The following is a 21,027-nucleotide window of genomic DNA, read 5'->3' on the forward strand; positions in this document are numbered from 1 at the left end:
CCCAGGGGGGATGGTCACGCCGCAATCCCTTCTCCTCCATTCTCCTCTTGGGATCCTGGGCACGCACGCACACGCGCCCGGTGTGAGTTTTAAGCCACCGGGTCCGGGACACGAACCGCGGTCGACTACGTGGGAGTCCAGCGACATAGCCATTACGCTAACTGCTGGTTCCCCAATACATGCTCGTTTGATGAGACTTTTAAACTTTCTTATTTTGGGAGAACTTTCTTATTTTGGGACAAGCATATGTGTAATGGTTACATCACTGGACTCCCACATGGCTGATTGTGGTTCGAGCCCCCGACCCAGAGGCGTCCCAGAGGCTTCAAACTCATGCCAGGTGCATGTGCGTGGGTGCCCAAAATCTTGAGATGAGAATGGAGGAGAAGGGATCGAAGTGTGACAATCGCCCCAGGGGGTGATTTCTTGCTTTTTGTCTCTGTCTTTCTCTGTCTCTCTGGCAAACATACATACCCTATAGCAAAAATTTCTAAAAATGATTTTTTTAGTTTAACTTTGTTACTTTTTTCATGTTTTTCTTTTGTCCCCTCTAAGTGTATATTTTCAAATAACCTGTTTCTTACTAACATATACTTCTATTTGATCAACTTTGCTGTTGATGCTTTTCACTACATTTTAGTTATAGAATCTGTTTTTTGCATTTTGTAATTTCAATTTATTGTTAAAATTTTCATTTTAGACATTTATTATTTTCTTGTTCTTCTAAAATATAATTTCTGATTTACATATAATCATTGTACATTTTGTCAACTACAGTATGACTTTCAGAGCAATCATGGTGTGTAATAATGAAGTCAAGAATATAATCATATTCATGTTGTGCACATTTGATCACATGTCCTACTACTATTTTTCCCCTTTGTAAAATATATATAATATATAATATATATATAAATAAAGTGACCTTTTTTAATTTGTGGTGGTACACAATAACCTATCCCACTTGTTACATACTTTCTTGTGTCTATGAATAATTTTCTCTCAGATTCTCAACTCACCCCATTATGTTATTCCTGGAATATACAACAAGCATCTCCAGACAATTCAATGAAGAAGAGAAATAGTTTTCCTAAATGGTGCAGTCAAAACTGAGTATCCACTATGCAAAGAAAGGAGCTAGATTCCTGTTTTTGTTGCATTGGTTCTCTGCACAGATGCTCAGCTTGTGGTGGGATTCTTCCCATAAACCCATTGTCACATTAAAAAGCCTCAGTCAAATCATCGTAAGTCTGGATGCCTCTCGATTTATGATGAAGTTACATTCTGATTTAAAGTAAAAAAATAAACCTGTAACTCAAAACATCACAAATCCAGATGCTTACAAATGAGTTACATCTTATTACATCTTAAGTTGAAAAATCATGGGTGGGGGACCAGCAGTTAGCGTAATGGCTATGTCGCTGGACTCCCACGTAGTTGACCACAGTTTGTGTCCCAGACCCGGTGGCTTAAAACTCACGCCGGGCGTGTGTGCATGCATGCCCAAGATCCAGAGAGGATAATGGAGGAGAAGGGATTGTGGCATGGCCATCCCCCCGGGGGGTGATTTTTCGCTTTCTGTCTCTCTGTCTCTCTCTGTCTGGTGAGCACACGCGCCCTATAGCAAAAAAAAAAAAAAAAAAAAAGAAAAAAAAAAAGAAAAAAAAAAGAAAAAGAAAAGAAAAAGAAAAAGAAAAAAAAAATCATGGGTGGGACACAGTAGAAGAACACATAAGCCCTGAACACATGCATGGGATCTTTTGCATAGGGTATTCTATGTTCCATTTCCCAATGGCATGAGAAATAAGAAGATTTCAAGCTCCAAGTGAGCAAGTGCCCTTGTACCTACAGAGTCCTTATTTTGGAGGGGAAGAAGTGTGTTCAGTGCCTGGACTCTGATGGATTTATTACTATTATTCATGATTCAACACTCCGCTCTAAGGCCTACAAGCCACAGTAAAGAACACTGTTGCCCGAGTGTAAGGATAGTATTATTTAGAACTTTAATCCCCAGAGTTTCTTCATCTATATGGGGGAAAGAATTTAGATCACAGCTCTACAACACTGAAAAGTTCAAAATATGGTGTTCACTGAAAAAAATAAATATTTTGTCTTGGTGGTTCTTGGCTAAATACAAAAAAGGGAGAATGCCTGTGCATGAATTTTTTTTTTGGGGGGGGCAGGGAAAGGTTTTAGCTATAGGGCCAGGCACTTGCCAGAGAGACAGAGAGAGACAGAGAGACAGAAAGCGAGAAATGACCCCCTAGGGAGGATGGCCACAACACAATCCCTCTCCTCTATTCCCTTCTTGGGATCTTGGGCACGCATGTACACGCACCTGGTGTGAGTTTAAGCCACCAGGTCTGGGACTTGAACTGCAGTCGACTACATAGGAGTCCAGTGACATAGCCATTATGCCAACTGCTGGCCCCCCTGTGCATGAATTTTAAGGGATATTTGGATAGTGGTGAGATACACAGGAAATGTCTTCGTTGTCCACCACTATTGATGGGATTCTCCAAGACTCTTGGTGACAGGTGAAGCACAATACAGAATTCTTTATTTGTCAAATAAAGCATTGGTGAAGAGGATATTCTCTTTGTTTCTGGGTTTCTGTCCTGTACTTTCACTCTTTTTTTATGTTTTTTTTTTTTAATTTTTATTCATAAAAGAGAGTGCCTGCAAGCACATGAGAGAAACACAGAGGAACCTTCAACAGGGTCTTGTCACAATATGACCTGCCTTAACCAACTTGTCAGATCATCAGGATGTTTGGTACAAATGCACACACCTGATATGCTTTAAAACTAACCTGGGGGTCTGAACCCACAGTCTTCCATGTGGCTTCCAACAGTGCAGTTCAGTTTACTATCATCTGCATTAGGTCATCACTGCTACCCTTCTTCTGAAAGAGTAAGCTGAGTCAAGTCAGGAGATAGGACTAAAGACCTCAGATAGTATTCATTCAATAAAAAATACAATTCTCAGCCTTTGAAGGTGAGATCTTCAGCTGAGAGTGAATGATCCAAGGATAGTTGTAAAGAGAAAATAAACTGTGCAATATGTGAGAAAGCGATTGCAACATGGCTTAAAAGTGCCAAGTAGCATGTGGGTGACAAATTCAGTAATTTGGCCATTATGTCAATCTAAGCAAAAAAATAATAATAGTTTGGCTTTCTAAACTGACAATGTAAGTGGTGGTAAATGGTATTTATCACTTGAGAAAGGATACTTACCAAGTGGCAAGAGTCATTCTAGTACCTGGTGTTCACCAAGGAATAACTCAAGGAGCTTATATTTTGAAGGGGAGACAGATGTAATAAACAATCAAACAAATGCATACTTTTTGCTGAAGAGTAATAGTGGGGAAAAGGGGTAATATTTTAGAGCTGCAAAAGGGTTCTATTTTATAGTGCTGAAAAGAAAGGCATTCTTAAATACGGCAACATATTATCAGAGATGAGATGAATATGTTAATCAAGGTTGTACTTTAATTACTTCTTAGATAAAGGACAGTAGTGAGGGGACTAAGGAAATGGAATTGAAAAAAGACAATACTTGTGAATATTAGCATCATGCTCTCCCTTGAGTGATAGGTAGTTCTCTTTTTTAATTAAATTAATTAATTAATTTTAGGTTTGCTATAGGGCATGTGTGCTCACCAGAGAGAGGGAAAGTGAGAAAGCAATACACCAGGTTCAGAATTCCAACTGCGGTTGGCCATGTGGGAGTCTGGCTTCCTAACCACCAAGCCACCTGCTTACCCTGTGGGGTAGTTCTCTTTATTGAGTACAATCAACCTACAGTAGAAATAGTTAGAGGTATCATAGAAATATTAGTTCAGTTTTGAATATCTGTGCCATCTGTAGATCCCTCCAGTGAAGATGTGTATATGGAGTTGGGGAGACATATCGCAGCAGAGATATGGGACTTGGCATATAACTCATTAAAAATTACAAAGGTGTAAGTACCTGAGAAACCTCAGAAGTTCTCCATAATTGAAAGTGTAGAGATCCCAAAGTCATACAAATGGTTTTTTTTTTTTTTCCTGGAGAAGTTTTCGCTATAGGGTGTGTGCGTTCGCCAGACAGACAGAGAGAGACATAGAGACAGAAAGCGAGAAATCACCCCCCCAGGGGGGATGGTCAAGCCACAATCCCTTCTCCTCCATTCTCCTCTCGGGATCTTGGGCACATACGCACATGCCCCTGGCGTGAGTTTTAAGCCACCAGGTCTGGGACGCGAACTGCGGTCGACTATGTGGGAGTCCAGTGACATAGCCATTATGCTAACTGCTGATTCCCAACAGTTTTAATAATAGATTTAAAAAGAAAAAAAATGAGCAGAGTTTTGGAAGGAGGCATATAAAAAAACATACAGTCAGGATTGGGCTGTCCAGGAAACAGATAAAAAGCTGACCTTCAGAAAGACACAAATTAGGGACTAGGGACGTCCATGATGGCATATCTCTGGTAGAAAGTCCAGAAGAGTTGGATAAATGGTTGTATCTGGAACAGAGGAGTGACCTGGGGAGACATATCACAAGAGCACAAGAATAGGAGTGTGTGTGTGGGGACTATGGAGTGCCAAGTTACAAGTGGAAATTGTTTTTTAATTGGTTAATTGTCTTAATTCAGAAAGGAGCCAGAGATGACCAAAACCTCCCAATACAGTGGGGAAGGGGAGAGTTGAGTGGCACACTCCTCCAAAGCATCCAGCTCCCTGCTTCTTCCTTGAATCCAGGTGCTTCTAAGACATGAGAGAACAATGAGAGGGACACGGACTCCAAACTCAACTTTGGGAACTGCAAGGATCTGCTGACCCAGAGAGAACACTGAACTACTCTTCCCCCAACCCCAGGCACACAGTGCCACTTCAGAAGCCAAATCAGGATATTTCCCCAACTGACTGGCAGTAGTGTACACCCACTGCTACCCCCAAACCCCCTGGACACTAGGAGCAGGGCTCTTCTCCTCTGTTATCTTCTATAGAGCAGCTTCTCCATACTTCCTGTAAGTTTGGGTGTACGTGTGGATAGGGGAATCTAAACAAAGTGAAGAGTACTGAGGATCTCTACTCTACAGAAAAAGTTGAAACAAACTGGACAGGTCCTGCCTGTTGTCAGCCCTAGAAGCAAGGTTCCATATGCCAACCTGGACAGCTCCCGCTGTGCTGCAACTAGGCCCAGCTCAAGCCCTCCCTTCAGGTGCACAGACATGTATAGGCCATTGGATCACACAACTTGCAATGCCAGCTGATGTACAGGCAGAAACTAAGGCAGACTTAAGCAGTTTATCCCCACCCCAAGTCTTGGAGACCCTCAGTGGCTCTATTCCTGGCCCCCAGCTCAAAAGACACACAGAACAGCAGGAGCCTGATACACCACCACTCACAGTCCCCTATGAGGGTCCATAGCCCAGTCCTGGGGTACTGCAGGCAAACATTTCCAGTTAAGTCCTTGACTCTGAAGACATGTGGCAACTCCAGTCCTGCTGTCTAGGTGCAAATAAATGCACAAGTTACCAGTCACTAATGTCTTTCACAGAAAGCAAACACTTCTCACAGTTCTCATATTGGTCCATAGCCCAACTCTTGGATTCAGCAGACAGAGTACTTCAGCCCTACCCACTACCTGCACAGATATGCATCAGGTCCAACCCAATGTCTCATTGGTACATAGTTTCCACGCAGCCTTGCAACCTTGCAAGAGAATATGCCCAGCCCCCTCCTATACTAATAAAAATCCCTGCCATGCCTGCCTGCATTGAATCACTCGCAGAGTGATGCCACAGCTGCAGAGAGAATCAAGGGCAGATGGCTTCATCTGTCTCCAGTTACTGCACACAACTGGCTAAATAAGCAAATATCCACTCCTGTGTCACAACTTTGCAATCAACACCTACATCCTTCCTGTGTGCAATCCATCCAAGACAGAGATCTTTACTTATTTTCACTCAACTATCTCCTCCAGAGTAGGACCCTGTTCCCTACATGGTCTAAGAACTCAGGCAACCACACTACAGAGAAGCAATTTCCATTAGTTAGAGGGAACTCATCCCTTCTACAGGTGGAACACCAGTGCACAACAGTAATCTCTCCTAGAACCCAGAAATGCTGGCTAGAGATTCCACTGCCCCCACTGGTGCTCTGAAAATACACAAATTCTTCAATAAAAAAAGGATTGAATTAAAAAATTAATAAAATAAAACACTAGTACTAATAACTGTATCTGAAAATTAGAAATGAGTAAATACTCCATCAGATGCCAAGAAATTAATTCAGGAACAACAACAAAAATAAAAAACAGGAAATATCTCTCTTACAAAGGAACATAGTAACTCCACACTAATAATGCACAAAATGCAGAAAACCACAATTCAGAAGTGAATTTTAGAATATTGATGATAACAAAACTCAATGAAATACTAAATGTGATGTAGCCATTATGCCATCTGCTGGTCCTGAGGTAATTCTTCAGAGAGCGTCAACAATAGGTTAGATCATGCAGTAGAAAGAATATCTAAACTTGATGATACAACCTTTGAAATGGTCTAAACCATCAAAAAGAAAGAAAAATTAGCCATTAAAAACAAACAGAATTATGGAACAAAATTCAAAGACCAAATAGCTGTATAATGGGTATCCCAGAAGGCAAAAAATGTGAAAAGGCATAGAAAAATCTAGTTTATAAATTATAACGAAAAACTTCCCAAATCCTCAGAGAGATACAGACATCCAAATACAAGAAACTCAAAGGTCACCAAATAGATTTAACTTAAGATTTTCTCCAAAGTACATTATACTCAAAATGTCAGATCAAAAATAAAAAGAAAATCCTAAAAATGGATAGAGGTTTAAGTATCAAGTTATCTAATAAATATCTTACCCACCAGATAAGCATTGGGCCTCTCAGCAAAAGCCTAAAAGGCCAGGCAAAATGAGACAACATATTCAATAGTATGATAGAAAAACAATTTCAATCAGGAATACTATACCCAGCAAAATTCCTTCAAATTAGAGGAAGAAATAAAATTATTCACTAACAAATAAAACTGAAGGAATTCGAGACCAGCAGATAGCGTAATGGCTATATCTCTGGACTCCCATGTAGTCGACCACGGTTTGCGTCCCGGACCTGGTGGCTTAAAACTCATGCCGGGAGTGTGTGTGTGCCCAAGATCCCGGGAGGAGAGTGGAGGAGAAGGGATTGCGGCGTGGCCATCCCCCCTGGGGGGTGATTTCTCGCTTTCTGTCTCTCTGTCTATCTCTCTCTGTCTGGCGAGCGCACACACCCTATAGTGACGGGGCCATGCAGACAACACAAGCTGGTGAGGATGCTGCCTGGACTGGGAAGAAACTGAGGCACGGCCCAGTTTAAGAGCCCTTCCTTGTGTCATGTACTGGCCGGTAGTCAATTCCTCTGCCGTGAGTTTTACTGTTATTATGGTACCGTAAAACGTCACCCCTAACCATTATAATAAAGCCAGTTAGTGATCTTGTGGGAATGTGGCTTCCTAAGATGGCACATGAGGGCCAGGAAGCATGAGACTCTCCCACATGTCTATTTTAAGCCAAAATTAACATTTGTTAGGTCAAATTAGTATAAACCAAATTAGTGTTAGAAGCATATGTAGACTAAGTTAGTTTAAGGCTAGTTTTATGTAAATAGCCCTTGTTAAAGCTACAGGCCAAAGTTAACTCATGCTAGGCAAAGTCAGCACATTCACCACATAACAGGGATCCAGAGATAAAACAGAAGAACTCACTAATTGACAGATTCAGCAAATAAAATACAGGAACCCGTGAGTTTATAAGAAAGAAAAACCCTGACTAGGACAACAGGATGAACAAACCTGAAGGCTCCAGAGAAAGATTAACCATCTTAGCTGGGAGCTCTTATCTAAAGCAACAGATAGCTTTCAACTACAAAGAGTTTCTCATCCATGTGCTGTTGACTATGAAAAACTGCTATTAAAACATCCTGTGTTGTCTCCTGAGCTACAAGATCATCTTCCTTTCCCATATAGATCATAGACTTACCCTCTATTGTTGTAATATATAGGTAGTCCATATATTAACTGTGTCTTTACTTAGCAAGACAAGATTTCTATCTAGGTCTCTGCAACCAGCAATGTCTGCCTTGGCGCGAGACTGAGGTTATCAAACATCCTGCAAGCCCCCTCTTCAAAAGACCCTTCCCAGTAATCAAGATCTAAGAAGAAGATACAACAGACAAATGGAATTCCTCATCCTGAAAACTGTGATTAATTTTTAACTAATCTGACAAGACAAACAGCATGTTTATAATTATTGCTTCCATGCTTTGTATACCCTGTTCCTTAGAGTGGGTTTTTTACTACCCCTCACCCTCCTTACTTCCTAAACCTCCCTCAATAAATACGCATGTTTTAATAGCCACAGCACGGCAGCCTGGAGCTGGCTCTGGCTGTGGCCGCCTGAGAACATGCTAAGGAGCAATGAGGTCTCAGTCTAATTTTTTGCTCCTGATCACCTGTGTCACCTTCCTGTGTATGAGCCACCCACCACTGCCGAGGCTGGACCCCGGCACTATAGCAAAAATCTCTCAAAAAAAAAAAAAAAACCTGAAGGAATTCACCAATACTAGACTGACTTTTCAGGAAATAATTAAGGGAGTACTCCATATGGATGTGTATGAAAAATAAATAGCACCATGGAAACACTTGAAGCTATAGAACTCACCAGTAAAACACACACACACACACACACACACACACACACACACACACAGAGTAATGACTCAATTTCCTTTCACTGTGGAAATCTAATAAATAGTACAGATAAACAATATCAGAAGAAATAAGAAAACAAACAACAATTAAGAATCAACCTACAAAATGGTGGCTGAAAACATGTACACATCAATAATATTATTGAATGTAAATGGATTAAACTCCATAATCCTAAGATATAAGCTGACTAATTAAAAAAAAAGAACCCTCAATATATTGCAGGCAGAAATATACCTCACAAGCAGAGGCACACACAACTAAGAATGAAATGTTGGAAAACGTAATTCAATGCAAATAAAAAATTTTTAAAAGCGTGTGTTGCCATGATAATACCATACAAAACAGACTTTAAAATCTTTAAAAAAAAAACAAAGGAGATGTATTGCATTAAAAATATCAACCTGGGGCCAGCAGGCGGCATGATGATTAAAGGTGCTAGCCTTCCACATGGTAGATGTAGTTCGAATCCCACACATGGCAGCTTGCTTTCTTACTTTCCCTATCTCTCTGTCTTTCTCTGGTCAAGTTTAAAAAAAAATAATAATAAATAAAATTAAATAATTATTTTAAAAAAACCATACTGTAGACCACAAAGATATATATCAGTTACATATAAACCAAAAATCATAATTAAAATAACTAAATAAATAGAACACAAATAAAATAAAAGAAAGACAAATTAGGGTAGTGGAAGAAAATATGAATAGCTTGTGTTAGCTTTCGAGATTGCAGAGACTTAGAAAATACCTAGCAAATAATAGGATAATTTATCCTGAGACAAGTGGAGAGGTTGGAGGGAGTTCTCTTGCTATGTAGGAATGCAGGTAGATTCAGCAGATTCGAGTCCCTAAGATGAAAGAATTTTATTCCTACAAGTCATTGAGATGTACCAATGTATCATTGGGTGTTAAGTGAGGTAGAAAGGAGAGAGTATGTCCCAGTTTTCATATTTTACAACACTCACCATTTCCTTGAATGAACCACTCAAAATATTGTTCTAGTGACTTCGGTTTCTTGGTCAAATTGGTTTCTTTCCAGAAATAATAACCAGATACAAGAATATCTCTGGGATTTCTCATGAGGTAAATCACCTTAAATGGAAAAATGGAAGAATGAAAAAACAGTATACTAATTTCCTATCCTTGATCTTCATTAAAAATGGAGAAAAAGTCAATTCATATAAAATGCCTATAAACTACCAATGGATTTTTAAATAAATAACTTACTGCATTCAAAAATTAAACATATATTTTTAATTACTATGAAATCATATTTGCAATAGAAACACAACAATCGGAGACCAGCAGATGGAGTAATGACTACGTAACTGGACTCCTATGTAGTGGACCACGATTTGAGTCTCAGACCCGGTGTCTTAAACTCATGCCAGGCAGGTGTGCATGTGTGCACATGTGCCCAAGATCCCGCGAGGAAAATGGGGGAAAGGGATTGTGGTGTGGCCATACCCCCTGGAGGGTGATTTCTCACTTTCTGTCTCTCTGCCTCTTTCTGTCTTTCTGGTGAGCTCACGTGCTCTATAGCAAAAATCTCTAAAAAAAGAAGAAAGAAAGGAAGAAAGACAACCATGGAAGAGGAAAGCCTCACCCCTTCATTCTGAGATATTATAGTCTTCTCATAATGAGAAGCAACAGGAAGGTTTAAAAAGGTGAACAGTATATTGTGTACTATAGTTTAAATAGCATCAACAGAAGGTGTATTAATAAATCACTTTCTACTAACAGATACACATAAATATATTGTACACAGGCAACCAAGACCATGAATGACTCTCATTATTTTGAGTGAAAGAAACCACATATCCAAGAATTCTTGTAGCATAAGTCCATTTATATGAAGTTCAAAACCAAGCCAAACTAATCTATAAGTCAAGGGCATGTTAACCTCTGTAAATGGGCATTGATTCCTAAGAGATATGAGAGATTTTTTCAGTAGAGTGGAAATGTTCTAAGCTTAGAGTACAATGATAGTTACAGAGCTGTAGCACACACATATATGCACAGACTATCATTGGACTAGAATATCTGAGTATTACTTTGCATTCAACACCAACTCACTTGTGATATTATTATAGACATTGTATCTCTCTAGACCTCAGTTTTCCCAATCAGTAATTTAGAAAACACCAAATAAGACACACAAAAATAGGTGTCCTAGAACAAATTCATTGTACAGATCATATTGTGAAATATCCAAGAGATGATATTAAGTTTCTCTACTTAGTGTAAGCATAAAACAATTTGTTTAATTCACACAACAATAAACGCCTTCCAGGAAAGTATGTTGCTGCAATGGTCTGGGATGTGCTAGTTCCTGGGTATCCACGGTCCTTTACACTGGTCAGCCATCAGCTATATGGGAGACTGTGTGGCTGTGGATCTTGTCAGACAGCTATGTATGTAAGACAGTATGTATGTAAGACAGTGGCAAGACTGAAAAGAGAAGAGTTTGCTTTTTTGTATTGAGAGGGCATGTGCATTCTCCAAAGAGAGAAGGAGAGGGAAAAAGCCCCCCTCCCAGTGGGATGTAGTCGTACTGCAATCCCTTCTCCATTTCTCCCTTCCTTTGAAACTTTTAATCCAACACCTTATTCAACCTACTGGGGCCAGGATTTGAACTGCAGTTGACCATGTGGGATCAGGCTCCCTTAATCACTAGGCCATGGGGCCAACCCAAAACAGAATTCTTGGATGTGCTCAAAAGAGAATTGTTGGAATACGTCTAACACGAAGTAAAGATAAGCGATTGAGATGATGGATATGCTCATTATGTAAATTATATCATTACACATGGTATTCATGTGCTGAAAGTCACACTTTAAGGAAAAAAGTCACAGAAGTAAATATAACCAGCCATGACTCCCGAGCAACCATACTGAATTTAAGCATTGATTTATAAATGTGCTGCATCCTATATGGAGAACTCTGTATGCAGTGTTTCAAACCTAAGTTGCAGAGATATTGTATTAATATTGGCTAATTCTTTGGATCATAAAAAGGGGATTTTCTTCTTTCTAGAATAAAAGATGATACTGTTACCTATTTTACAAGGTAGCAGGTGAAAAGCTGAGGAGCTGGATACTAAGGAGAAGAAATTTGAAACCAAGAAGGCTGATGCCAATGGCAAGGTTAAAACTGTATACCCCTAGCTAGGTGCTACTTTATAGTATGTTCATTCTATTCACTGAAGTTTATGCCTAAAGTCAGACTTGTGTTCATGGATATGTATATATCATCTGCACCTGCTATATATATATATTTTTTGAGAAGTTTTTGCCATAGGGCGCGTGCGCTTGCCAGACAGACAGAGAGAGACAGAGAGACAGAAAGCGAGAAATCACTCCCCAGGGGGGATGGCTATGCCACAATCCCTTCTCTTCTATTCTCCTCTCGGGATCTTAGGCACGCACACACCCGCCTGGCGTGAGTTTTAAGCCACCGGGTCCGGGACGCGAACCACAGTCGACTACATGTGAGTCCAGTGACATAGCCATTATGCTAACTGCTGGTCCCTGTACTTGCTATTGAAAATATTTAATTGATTAAGATATTTAGTGGATCAATAAAATGTGGAGAGGAAAAGGCATAGAAAGCAACCATGGATACCAGAGATAGTGTGGGAGGAGGGTGGGAGATGGCAGAGGGTGAGAGATAGGGAATCAAGGATGGGGAAAAAAGCAAAATATATAGGAAACAAGAAATGGAAAATTATTTGTTGACGATAACATGTATGTTGAAGAAAACATATATGTTGATGTGCTTGATTGAGCCAATATACAGTGTATTCTGGATGGAAAATCTCACTTTGTATGCTGTAATGATGTATAGTGAATGAATGTAAATAAACAAATTTAAATTAAAAAGAAAAAAAGGGTGACCCCCAAGGGAAGCCCCATTGCAGCCCAAGCCCAGTCCTAGTTTGAGGAATTGGCAGATATTCCCAATCTGCCATGTATTCCAGGAAGGCCATGTACAAGGGGACTAAATCATGTACTCAGCCACTAAATCCAGGAGTAGAGAGAAAAAGAAGAAAAAGGTTCTTGCCACTGTCACAAAACCAGTTGGTGGTAACAAGATTGGTGGTATCCAGGTACTTAAACTTCAAAAAAAATTCTTCGGTATCATCCTACTGAGAATGTACCTCAAAAGCTGTTGAGCCACAGCAAAAAACTCTTTGGTCGGAATGTGAGAAAGCTACAAGTTAGCATCACCCCCGGGACCATCCTAACTGGGCACTGTGGAGGTAAGAGAGTGGTTTTCCTGAAGCAGCTGAGCAGTGGCTTTCTACTTGTGACCTGATATCTGGACCTCAATCAAGTTTCACTGCGTAGAATACACCAGAAATTTGTCATCATCACCTACATGAAAATTGACATTAGTAATGTGAAAATTCCAAAATACCTCACTGATGCTTACTTCAAGAAAAAGAAGCTGGGGAAGCCCACATACCAGGAAGGTGAGATCTTCAACACAGTGAAGGAGAAACAGGAAACTACAGAGCAACACAAGATTGATCAGAAAACTGTGGACTCACACACTTTACCAAAAGTCAAAGCTATTCCTCAGCTCCAGGACTACCTGCTATCTGTGTTTGCCCTTACAAATGGAGTTTATCCTCACAAATTGGTGTTCTTAATTTCTTGTCAAGAACCTAATTAAATAACTGGTAAATAACTGGCATTCTCATTTGCCCACATTTAAATCTGACTAGAACAATCTATGGAATGATCTAACTCTTGTACTCAAGTGTGGTCCATAGATAGCTACATCGGTATCACCAACTGCAGAATCACACATCAAAACCCAGATCTACTGAAGTAGATTTCAACAAGACCTCCAGGTTGAACCTCCAGTTCTAGTCAATGGAATCAGACAAGAGAGTCAAATAAAAGACATTCAAATATGAAAATAAGAAGTGAAATTGATTTCAGGCATATCAGATTTTGAAAGGCATTGGGGCCAGCAGGTGCTGTAGTGGTTGGGGTGCTGATGCACCTGAATGGCACATGGCTGACTGCAGTTCAAGTCCCAAATATGATTTGAAAATCAGTAGTATTTGGGACCAGCAGTTAGTGTAACGGCTATATCGCTGGACTCCCATGTAGTTGACCGCGGTTTGCGTTCTGGACCCGGTGGCTTAAAACTCACGCTGGGCGCATGTGCGTGCGTGCCCAAGATCCCGAGAGAAGAATGGAGGAGAAGGGATTGTGGCGTGACCATCCCCCTGGGGGGTGATTTCTTGCTTTCTGTCTCTCTGTCTCTCTCTGTCTGGTGAGCGCACACGCCCTATAGCAAAAACCTCTAAAAAAAAATTAAAAATCACCCCAGGCACATGCACGTACATGCCCAAAATCCTAGGAGGAGAATGGGGGGGGGATTGTGATATGACCACCCCTTCTTGGAGGGTGATGTCTCACTTTCCTTCTCTCTGTCTCTCTCTGGAGAGAACATAAGCCATATGAAAACTAAAAAAAAAAAAAAAAATTTAAAAAGGCATTGACCACCCAAAAAAGAAGAGCTCAGGTCTCTATGACTTTACTTCTGAATTCTACAAAACTTTTAAAGAAGAACTAACCCAATTCTCCTTCTAAAGATACAAAAGGAAGGAATTCTCCCAATTCATTCTACAATGCCTCCATCATCCTAATTCCAAAACCAGACAAGGTCATAGAAAAAAAAACCTTGAGGCCAATATCCCTGAAGAAAACAGCTGGACTCCCACATAGCCGACCACAGTTCGGGTCATGGAGCTGGTGGTTTACTTTCTTGCTTTCTTTCTGTCTCTTACACTGTTGCTCTCTTGTCAAATTAAGATAAATAAATACAGTTAAATAAAATAATTCTTTAAATAAAAAAAGCTTATATGCCACGACCAAGTACGATTTACTCCAGGGATCCAAGGATGGTTCAACATACGCAAAACAAAAAATGCAATACAACACATTAACAAAAGGAAACATTAAAAAAAAAGATTATATCAATTGATGCAGAAAAAGCATTCAATAAAATACAGTATCCCTTCATGATTAAGACACTCAGTAAAATTGGCATAGAAGAGACATTCCTCAACACAATGAAAGCCATCAATGACAAACCCATACCTAATATCATGCTGAATGGGGAAAAGCTGAAAGCTTTTATAAATATAAACTGGAACAAAATAAGGCTGCCCACTTCTTTCACATAGTGCTGGAAATTCTAGCTAATGCAATCAGGCAAAACAAAAACAAAAACAAAAACAAAAACAAAAAAAGGCATCCAAATAGGAAAAGAAATGAAATTATCTTTATTTGCAGATTATATGATACTATACATAGAAAATCCAAAAGAATGCACAAAATACTCTTGGAAGTGATAAATGAATATACTAAAGTGGCAGGATACAAAGTCAATATAAAAAATTTATACCATTTTGAGAAGCCATCTACATTTGAGCTGAGAACAGCCTCTTTCAAGAATGAAGGAAACTGAAGATTTTTTACTCAGACTTCACCCTCCAGACCTGAAGATCTAGACAGGACAGGTCAATCACAGGCCTTTTCAGAAGCCATCTACATTTGAGCTGAGAGCAGTCCCTTGCAGGGACTAGGGAAACTGAAGATTTTCTGCTCAGACTTCACTCTCCAGATCACAAGATCTAGACAGGGTCAGAATAATCCTCAATTCCCACAGAATCTACTGCACAAAGAGAGAAAAACAGAACTGCAGGGAGACTGCAGATCACCTCCTCCAGCACACCTCTGAAAGCTCAGATTTAGCTCCAAGAAATTAGGGGAAAAATGTATAATCTATCAGATGACCAGGAATCACCATAGAGGCACAAGAAATATGAGAAAGCAAGAAAACATCTCTTCCCCCCCAAAAATAATGAAGTCCTCATCATCCACAGATAGTACAATGGAACTCATAGAAAATGTCAGATAAAGAATTTAGAATGCTCATAGTAACAAAGCAGACAGAGATGCAAGAGAAGAGATACAATGAACTCCAGAAGATGCATGAAAAAGAGACAATGAGTTCCAGGAAGTGAGGAAGTTTTTGCAGATCTGAAAGAAGAAATACACACCATAAAAAACAGTCAAATGGAACTGTTGGAGCTGAAGGCTGTAATAAAGGAAATAAAAAACTCCACTGAAAGTATTAAAAGCAGATTAGATCATGCAGAAGATTGAATCTCAGATGTAGAAGACAGAACCTCTGACCTAGAAAAATTCACCAAAAGGACTGGGAAAATACCCTTCCCCCAAATGAAAATAAGATATGAGAAATATTAGATACCATTAAACCTCCAAATATCCAGATAATCGGTATCTCAGAAGGTGAAGAAACTAAGGGAATTGAAAAATACTGGTGGAATATCTTGGAGTAGGCTAAGACTTCTTAAACAAGACTTGCAAAACACAGGTAATAGTCCAAAAAGTAAACAAATGGGATTATATTAGGCTGAAAATCTTCTGCATAGTAAAAGAAACAGTAACTAGAGTGTAAAGACAACCCTCAGAGTGGGAGAATATATTTGCAAACTATACCTCAGATAAGGGACTGATAACCAGAATATACAGGTAACTCAGCCAGCTTATACACACACACACACACAAACACACACACTCAATCCAATTAAAAGATGATAAAATGAGCTGAACAGGAAACTCTCCAAAGACATATGAACAGCCAAAAACATATGAATCTGCTTGATGTATCTTATCATAAGGGAAATGCAAATCAAAACCACAATGAGATATCACTTAACCCCAGTCAGAATGGCTAAAAATTTTTAAAAATAATAAGTGCTGACAAGGCTGTGGTGAAAAGAGAACTCTCCTACACTGCTTGTGGGGATGTAAATTAGTACAACCACTGTGAAGAATGACATGGAGATTCATCAGAAATCTACAAATAGAACTACCATACTACCCAGTAATTCCACTCTTAAGTATTTACCCAAAGAATAGAAAAACCCTCAGTCAGAAAAACACTTGCACATCCTTGATTATTGCAGCTATTTACAATTGCTAGGACGTGGAATCAACCCAAATGTCCAAAATAGATGAATGGAATGAAAAAAAAGTGGCACATGTACTCTATGGATTTTTACTCAGTCATTAAAAAAAAAAAAAGACCCTGACATTTGATGCAAAGTGGACAAATATACAAGACTTAATGCTAAGCAAAGTAAGCCAGACTATGAAAGAGAGACTTTGCCCCACGCAATATATACCAAATGTCTGCACTCAGTAGCAAAAACTGAAAGACTGGCAGGAATAGTATCAGGGAGGACAATGGTAAGCACTAAAGATAGTAAGAATAGAGGAGATACGGGGGTAGGAAATAGGGCAAGGGAGGGAGGGGAATGAAGAAAAAGCCAATATGTTTAATTGACACAAAAATGAAAAACTATCTGCTGATGATAATGTATATGGTAATATCTTTGTCCTGACTGATATACACTGTATTCATGCTGGGAAAAGCAAAGTTGTACACTGTAAAGATGTATAGTGATTAAATGTAAATTTAATGCGAAGAAGAAGAAGAAGAAAGAAGAAGAAGAAGAAAGAAGAAGAAGAAGAGGAGGAGGAGGAGGAGGAGGAGGAAAAGGCATTGACCAAACATGTCGTGACCATATTGCACTAACCTTGGTCTTGGCACTGAAGATAGACTTGGACATGAGATGGATGGGAAGGTGAGAGGTCATAAGGCGTGGGCCTTCTTTATTACATAATGATTTATATCCTTCCTCAGTGTCTATCCAAGGTGAACGGTTCCAAATGGGCACGGATTGGATCTCCTTAGGATCTCCCTTGGAGTGAATCAAGCTGAGAATCTCTATCAACCAGTTTGTTCCTGGATTAAGAAGGAAAAATGAGAATACCTCTTTTCAATCTGCCTTTTAAACAAGAATGATTGTAAAATACACATAATATGAAGCATGTCTCTCCACCATTTGTAAGCACACAGTCCATTGGGGTTAAGTATCTTTCTAATGTTCCTTAAGGAATCTCCGAAACTTTTTCATGTTACAGCTGAGTCTGTACTCATTAAACATGATTCCCCATTTCCTCCCTTCCCAGCTTCTGGCAACCACCACTTTATTTTTCATTTCTATGAATTTGAACACTAGATACCTCATATGAAGGTAGCCAAAGCTATTTGTCTTATTTCTCTTTCTTTTTCTTTTTTCCCCTTCTTTCTTTTTCTCTTTCTCTCTCTCTCTTTCTTTCTTTCTTCTTTCCTTTTTAAAATGTTATATTTATTTATTTATTTATTTTGGCCATAGGGCATGTGTGCTCATCACAGAAAGACAAAGAAAAAGAAGGAAACTGAGAAATTACTCTACGGAAAGAATGACCATGCCACAATCCCCTCTCTTCCTATCTCCTCTTGGGATTTGAGGCATACACACACGTAAACACCTGGTTTGATTTTTTTAAGCCATCAGGACTAAGAGTGATGCAGTGGGCCATCTGAGAGCCCGGCACTTTAACCACCTCGCCACTGCTGGCCCCTAGTATTTTCTTTTTGTGATTGGTTTTTCATTTAGCATTATTTGCCCGTGGCTCATGAATGCTGTAGCATGCATCAAAATTTTCTCTTTTTAAAAAGGTAGTAGTGGGCTGGCCAGTGGTTAAGGTGGCTGGATCTAACATAACTGACTGAAAAATTCGAGTCCTGGACCCTGAGGCTTGAAAAACATATAGGGTACATAGGTGTGCATGTCAAAAAATCTCAAAAAGAGATATAAAGGGAAATGGATTGCAGTGTAGCTATAGCTCTGGGGAGGGTGGCGATTTCTCAGTTTCTCCCTTCCCCCTTCCAAGTGAGTACATGCATCCTATAGCAAAAACAAAACAAATCTAAAACTTAAAAAAGTAAACAAATTCATTAATGAAAACTTTATAGTATTCTACTTTTTTTTTTTCATATAGGGTGTATACACTTGCCAGAGAGATAGAGAGACCTAAAGTGATAAATCAAACCCCAAGGGGGACTGCCACACCACAATCCCTTCTCCTTCATTCACCTCTCAAGATTTGGGGCACACATGCATGCACACATACCCAGCATGAATTTTAAGCCTCTGAGTCCTGGACTCAAACCATAGTCAACCATGTGGGAGTCCAGCAATGTAACTATTATGCCATCTGCTGGTCCTGGGTATTCTACAGTATTTGTATATCACATTATCTTTATCCATTTTATCTCTCCATGGATTTGTGGTTACTTCCAACTTGGGGCTATTTACTCAAATCCTTCAAATATGTTTCCATTATCTTGGTTTGTCATGGCCATGACACCTCTAATGTCTTCTGTCTCAATCCTTGCCAATTTGCAGTGCTCCTGTCCCTCAGTGCCAGGTATTTTTATTCTCTTGAATTTGCCAGGCTCTTTTCTGACTCCAATTTATTATCCATAAAGGTTCTTCCACCTAAAAATATCCTTCTTCAACTAATAATGTCACTTTCATTATTTTTATTTCAATCTGAATATTTCTTCCAATAGGACTTCATTAGTCATCCTCTTCCACCTCTCTTCCCCACTTCCCATTACGAATTCATTAATCTGCTTTAAGATTCACTCCTAAGGATTTCCCTAATACCTTAGATTATCCTCCTTTTGAATCCTCACCTTACTATCTAATTGCCTAAACTTAGCCTAATTGGCTAAATTCTCTCTGAATTAAAATGGTGTCAGGCATCATTCACCCAAACACTGGACACTGTCTAGCATATAAAAAGCACCCTATTATTCTACTCAGTGAATGAGCAACACAGCCACAGCCTTCATCAGTTCATGACCCTGTTTCCTTACCTGATTTGGGATACGACACTAATAATACATCATCATTCTTAAAGACAAACTTATCACGAACTTCTCGGAAGATTTCATGACTGCAACCTGCTGAAGGGAAAGGTATTCCTTCAAACCACATGTAGTCATCCGACATGGTGATGGAATCTCTTTGCTTGATGGTAGGGTTTCAGCTGTAGTTGCAGGCGGAGGCTGTGGCAGCTGCCAGGAGATCAGATTTTATAGTATACACAAAACAATCATTAACCTACCTCGATTTGTTATACACTATATTGGCTGGTAAAAGGAAATCAATATTGTGACTGACAGTCAAAAGGGTGATGAAATTGAGCAACCATGAAGTCATTAAAGAATGTTCTGCAGGGGGAGGGGGGTCATCTGATTTTGTGTCCATGAGAAAGAACCAGAAATTTAATATCAAACATAAGGATATATAGCAAAGGGAATACAGAGATATCCTATGGCCTTTTTTACCCCGACTCTTTATTTAGATTTACTTAGTTTCTACCTAATGTGTTTTTTTGTGCTCCAGGGTCCAATCCAAGATACATTATAGGACTCCACCATTGCTACTGAGAACTAGTGATTTCAGGGAAAAAAAGAGAGATGAAGATTTTCTACCGATGGGAACCAGCAGTTAGCATAATGGCTATGTCGCTGGACTCCCACGTAGTTGACCGTGGTTCGCGTCCCGGACCTGGTGGCTTAAAACTCATGCCGGGCATGTGTGCGTGCGTGCCCAAGATCCTGAGAGGAGAATGGAGGAGAAGGGATTGTGGTGTGACCATCACCCCTGGGGGGTGATGTCTCGCTTTCTGTCTCTATGTCTCTCTCTGTCTTTCTGGCGAGCACACGAATCCTACAGCAAAAACCTCTCCAAAAAAAAAAAAAAAGATAAATAAATTTTTTCCTTCTTTTTCTTTTTCTTTTTCTTACTTTTATTTTTCTCTCTCTGTTTCCTTTTCTTTTTCTCTTATGTCATCACTCTACTCCTCAATCTCCATTCACTGTGTTTCTAGATGGATCTAAGGGACTATCCAAATGCTATAAGGTTAAAATATTCCTCAATATCCACAAAGGGATACAAACAGAATAGCAAAGAAATTCCAGATCACCTCCTTCCTGCACACTCCTGAAATCTCCTTTCCCTCTCCCCTCCAGGAGAGGCAAGGGCCAGGTCTTCAGAGGAAGAGTCCATCGTTGCTGCTGAGAACTAGTAATTTTGCACAACACATGATTTTTTATTTTTTGCCTTTTTGAAAAAAAGTTTGGAGGGGGGAACCAGCAGTTAGCATAATGTCTGTCACCTGTATTAGCAAGAGAAAAACATCAAGTTACCTACAAAGGACATCCCATCAAGCTAACAGCAGATCTCTCATAGGAAACAATACGAGCGAGGAGAGAATGGGAAAATATATTCCAAGTGTTAAGAG

The 21,027-nt window shown here is 39.6% G+C and overlaps 1 protein-coding gene across 1 annotated transcript in view; it reads right to left on the bottom strand.

The window, feature by feature from the left end:
* The window catches only part of LOC102469211 (bile salt sulfotransferase), a 35,898-nt gene extending 16,125 nt beyond the window's left edge, over positions 1 to 19,773 (bottom strand). The window contains exons 1-3 of the mRNA XM_006142182.3: positions 19,595 to 19,773; positions 17,421 to 17,629; positions 9,736 to 9,862 (exon numbers count right to left, since the gene is read on the bottom strand). Of these exons, the coding sequence (XP_006142244.1) occupies positions 9,736 to 9,862; positions 17,421 to 17,629; positions 19,595 to 19,730 (472 nt within the window). The 5' untranslated portion in view covers positions 19,731 to 19,773. The remainder of the gene's footprint in view (positions 1 to 9,735; positions 9,863 to 17,420; positions 17,630 to 19,594) is intronic.
* Between the last annotated feature and the right edge of the window lie 1,254 nt (positions 19,774 to 21,027).

This window comes from Tupaia chinensis, unplaced genomic scaffold (assembly GCF_000334495.1).
Source record: "Tupaia chinensis unplaced genomic scaffold, TupChi_1.0 Scaffold000067_2, whole genome shotgun sequence".
NCBI classification, from domain to species: Eukaryota; Metazoa; Chordata; class Mammalia; order Scandentia; family Tupaiidae; genus Tupaia; species Tupaia belangeri.